Raw genomic sequence first — 4,264 nt, 5'->3', positions numbered from 1 at the left:
ATGAAAAAGTAAAATAATATAATAATGTAATATATAAGAGGTAACTTTCCCTACTCCGTACATTGGAAATAGATAGTTATAAAATGAATGATGTAATATTATTCAACAATTTCGTATAATAAAATCCAATTATATACACAAATACGAGAAGGCCATAATTCCATTTCAAAAATCCAGGCGACCTAAATTTGAGACGCACGACATGAAATAAATTCTCAAACAAAGAAGATTTTATCAAAACATCTCACTGCTGTGACCTCGCCGTAATTTTAGCTGCAAAAAAAAAGAATAATACCAAACGTCAAATTACTCTTCATTAATGTCAAGTTAAAATTCTGCTAAAAGTTAGAAATGATTATATAATAATATTTAAAAATATAAATAAAAAAAAAAGAATCATGTGAGATAACGAAATTGAAACTATGTTCAGTGTCAGAGGTTTCATCGCGGTAATGTTGAGAAGCGCTTTCATTGTTGCTTTCCTCAGCATCCCGAATCCTGTCGTCGCTTTCTCGGGCCTCAAGAACTGGTCCAGGAAAGCGTTGTACCACAAGATCGACCTCTGCACACAGTCCTGCTACAGTGAGATCATTCCTGGTCTCTACCTCAGCAATGCCAGAGCAGCTGCAGACAAGTCTGTGCTCAGATATCTTAACATCACCCATGTGCTCACGATTGAGGCTCGTCGGCTGCCGAAATCCACTTTTGTTGGTTCCAACATTTGCACGCTCTTCATTAGGGCCTACGACACTCCTCAAACCAATCTTCTGTCCTACTTCCCAATGGCCAATGCCTTCATTGACGAAGGACTGCAGAAAGGGAACGTGCTTGTCCACTGCCATTTCGGAGTTTCCCGGTCTGCCACTATTGTTATTGCGTACCTTATGGAGAAGTATAAATTAACTTTCGAACAGGCTTACTCCTACGTCCGGCAGAGAAGAAGGTTCATAAACCCTAATCCTGGATTCGTCAGCCAATTAAAGGAGTACCAGAGATTGAATTATGACGTTAATGGTTTCCATAGGTTTGAAGCTTACATGAATGTGAATGCGAGGAAGCATAAATACAAAATAGTGTCCCTGGCTGCAGTTATGGTTGGATTATTAGTACCCATTGTTGTCCTGGTTGGTTGAATCAATAGATATAGTGAAAATCGTGTATAAGTAGAATACATATTTTTTTCCAATCAGAAAAGAATTTTATTATATTCACTTTTCAGTTAATATTTCGGTTATCGTTAACTGTTCACTGTTATACATAGGCCTCCTCGATACGGAAGGTTTTGCTAGAAGTTGTCACGCTTGGCAGGCAGATTGGCAGTTAGGCTTTTGCGGTGTTTTAAGAGGGTCTCCCTCGACCATTGAGTTCCTCTAATCGCTTCTTGTCGACATCCACTGGAAAAGAGGGGATGCTTATTCTATGCCAAGAGTCCATAGTCAATACCAATAGATATTTGATATTATTCGAATTTATCCTAATATCATAAATGTGAAATTTTGAAAAGATGATTGTAGTTGTTTGCATGTTTGATACTCAAACAGACTTAACCGCTGAACGGAATTTAATTTAATTTCGTACATATGTAGTATGTTGTAAAGTAACATATGTTAAGGCTCGTGGCCTTGTAAACTAGTACCATGAATAATATAATACTATCCAGTATATAAAGTATTTGTTAAATTAGGATGCACTTTATCTGTGTATAAAGTTTTCAATTAATTCCGTTCAACTGTTTAAGCGTGAATGAATAACAAACATCCAAACATCTTTACAAACTTTAACATTTACTAGAGAGAGACTTTGTACAAAAGTCGTTTGCTTGGTCACCTTTGTCCCATTCGTTTTTCTATCGTGAAGCAGTTGTGTTTGCATGGCTGTGTTTCGGTTTGAAGGGTGAGATATGTCAGTGAATTTACAGAGTACAGAGGAATAATACCTGAGTCGTCATGAATGGCAATGCATGGGGGTTATTATGGGCATAACAGCTCAGTTATGTCCATGATACTGCTTATGTCTGTAGGCGACGATTACCACTTTTCATCAGGTGGGCCGTCAGCTTGTTTGCCATTCTTTAAGTTGTCCGCTTTTTCGATCACCATTTTAACAGTCAACGATCACTATATTGAATCAACAAAAATCTTTTTAACCCACGTTAATGACAATTACAGTAGTAGTTGTGTACATATACGACTATGTTATTGAATATATAATGATAATGGTATGGTCAAAATATATGGTATGGTAACCCCGTCCGCTATCGGTATACAATGGCAAGTTTAGATGATGACCAATGAGGATGTAAATTAATTGGTCCAGAGATTATGATTTAAAATGGAATGTGTGATGGTCCAGGGGAACCACGTAAGAACAAAGTATATTGCTAGTATTGACATTTTTACAAAATGTAATCGATTTTAGTACAGCCCAATTTTAACTAGTGACATTTTGTTTGAACTGTGTTTCGATTATTTCAGGATAAGTCACTCATCAAAACACCTTCATAAAATGGCAAATTCAGATCATACGACAGAGTAATAACGACTAGAGTTACAACAGGCAATGTTGCCAGGTTTGATAATTCTTACACATTTATAGGTAAAAATTTGTGTGTGAAATGTTTGGAGGCAAAATGGTTTGGGAAAATTTGATTATTTTTACCTATATATATTATAGTGAAGTATAAATACGATAAAATATACTTTAGATGATAGGAAGTGTACAATTAATTGGTCACAGAGATTAGATTTAAAATGGAATGTGTGATGTGATCCACGTGAATAAGAACAAAGTACTATAACAGGCTAATGACACCACAAAATGTAATCGGTTTTAGTACAGCCAATTTTATCTAGTGACATTTTGAACCGATTATTTCACAAAGTCACTCATCAAAACGTCTTCATAAAATGCAAATTCAGATCATACGACAGAGTAATAACGACTATAGTTACAACAGGCAATGTTGCCAGGTTTGATAATTCTTACACATTTATAGGTAAAAATTTGTGTGTGAAATGTTTGGAGGCAAAATGGCCTTGGGAAAATTTGATTATTTTTACCTATATATATATATATTATAGTGAAGTATAAATACGATAAAATATACTAATGAAGGTAGCTAAACAGAACCCAACCGAGGTTAAGCGTAAGAGACAGCCTTTAAAGTTCCGTATTATTCGTTCCCTTGTGTTTACATTGGGTAAAAGTAAAGTAATATTAGCGATTTGGAAAAAATATCTCACTTTTAGGTAAAAATAAAAAATAACATCTGGCAACGCTGACAACAGAGTAGTTTACGAGTAATCTATTAAATTTATATATCTTTCTATTACAAGAGGGAGACTGAACAAAAGTCGTCTGCGTGGATACCTTTGTCCTATTCAAATTTCTGTCAACAAGCAGCCGTGCTTTCATAGCTGTTTCGTTAGAAAAGTTGGTATATTACATTGAACTTTTATGATATGGAGGACGGAGTCCTCAGGAATGGAGGACGATAATGGATTGTTCTCATGGAATGGAAATGCAGGTACAATGATGTCCATGGTACTGCTCATGTCTATAGGCTGCAATCAGGTGGGCACATGATTGCTTGTTTGCACATTCTAATGGGTTTTATAAAAAAAAAATATATTTTAGTTACAATATCTGTATACTGGTCCATTAACGAATATGTTAAAAGTCTGTTATTCATAAAATAATATTGAATAACTGACTTTTAACATTTTCGAAAATATTCCACCACTATGTGGAAAGCAGCTATGTGGTCACATAACTCGAAGAACCGACAACCGATTGGAAAGAAAGGTTCTTGAGTGGCGACCGCATACGGGCAAACAGGCAGTGTGGGACGACTCCTCACTAGATGAAGTGACGACCTGAAATGCATTACAGTGGATGTAGATGAGGCTCGCACAGCTGGAGATCATCTCGAGCTAATATCACCTAGTTCACAGGTTAGCAAGAAAGACCAGGAAATATTCGAGATTAATATTGATTTATAATGTGTCAGCTGTTATTGCAACTAATTGAGTACGTTGTTGCACTAGCGATAGCAACAGAAGCGCCATAGACTGAATGCTTTGTATGTAAATGACCACGGTAACAGCGTCGCGAGTTCAACGGTTTTTCCCTATCTCAATAAATGACCAACGCTCCTAAAGTTTTTATTTCAAAAAAGGGCCCTACGCTGCGCTCAAAAATATCACGCGAACGAAGTCGCGAGATAAATTAATATTCAAGCCCTAAACGTCACATCAATTGCAGA

At 36.2% G+C, this 4,264-nt stretch overlaps 1 protein-coding gene across 1 annotated transcript; it reads left to right on the top strand.

Moving 5' to 3' along the window:
- Positions 1 to 277: 277 nt before the first annotated feature.
- LOC113519446 (dual specificity protein phosphatase MPK-4-like) lies at positions 278 to 1,238 on the top strand. The gene has a single exon (XM_026904565.3). The coding sequence runs from the start codon at positions 423 to 425 to the stop codon at positions 1,131 to 1,133; it is 711 nt and encodes a 236-aa protein (XP_026760366.2). The 5' UTR covers positions 278 to 422; the 3' UTR covers positions 1,134 to 1,238.
- Positions 1,239 to 4,264: the final 3,026 nt, after the last annotated feature.

The sequence above is a fragment of the Galleria mellonella genome, unplaced genomic scaffold (genome assembly GCF_026898425.1).
Source record: "Galleria mellonella isolate WM207_F2 unplaced genomic scaffold, CSIRO_AGI_GalMel_v1 utg352, whole genome shotgun sequence".
Lineage (NCBI taxonomy): Eukaryota > Metazoa > Arthropoda > Insecta > Lepidoptera > Pyralidae > Galleria > Galleria mellonella.
This window is presented reverse-complemented; position numbering and strand designations above follow the sequence as displayed.

Coding starts and splice junctions, on each gene's coding strand:
- LOC113519446 (XM_026904565.3), top strand. CDS start 423: ATGTTCAGTGTCAGAGGTTTCATCGCGGTAATGTTGAGAAGCGCTTTC.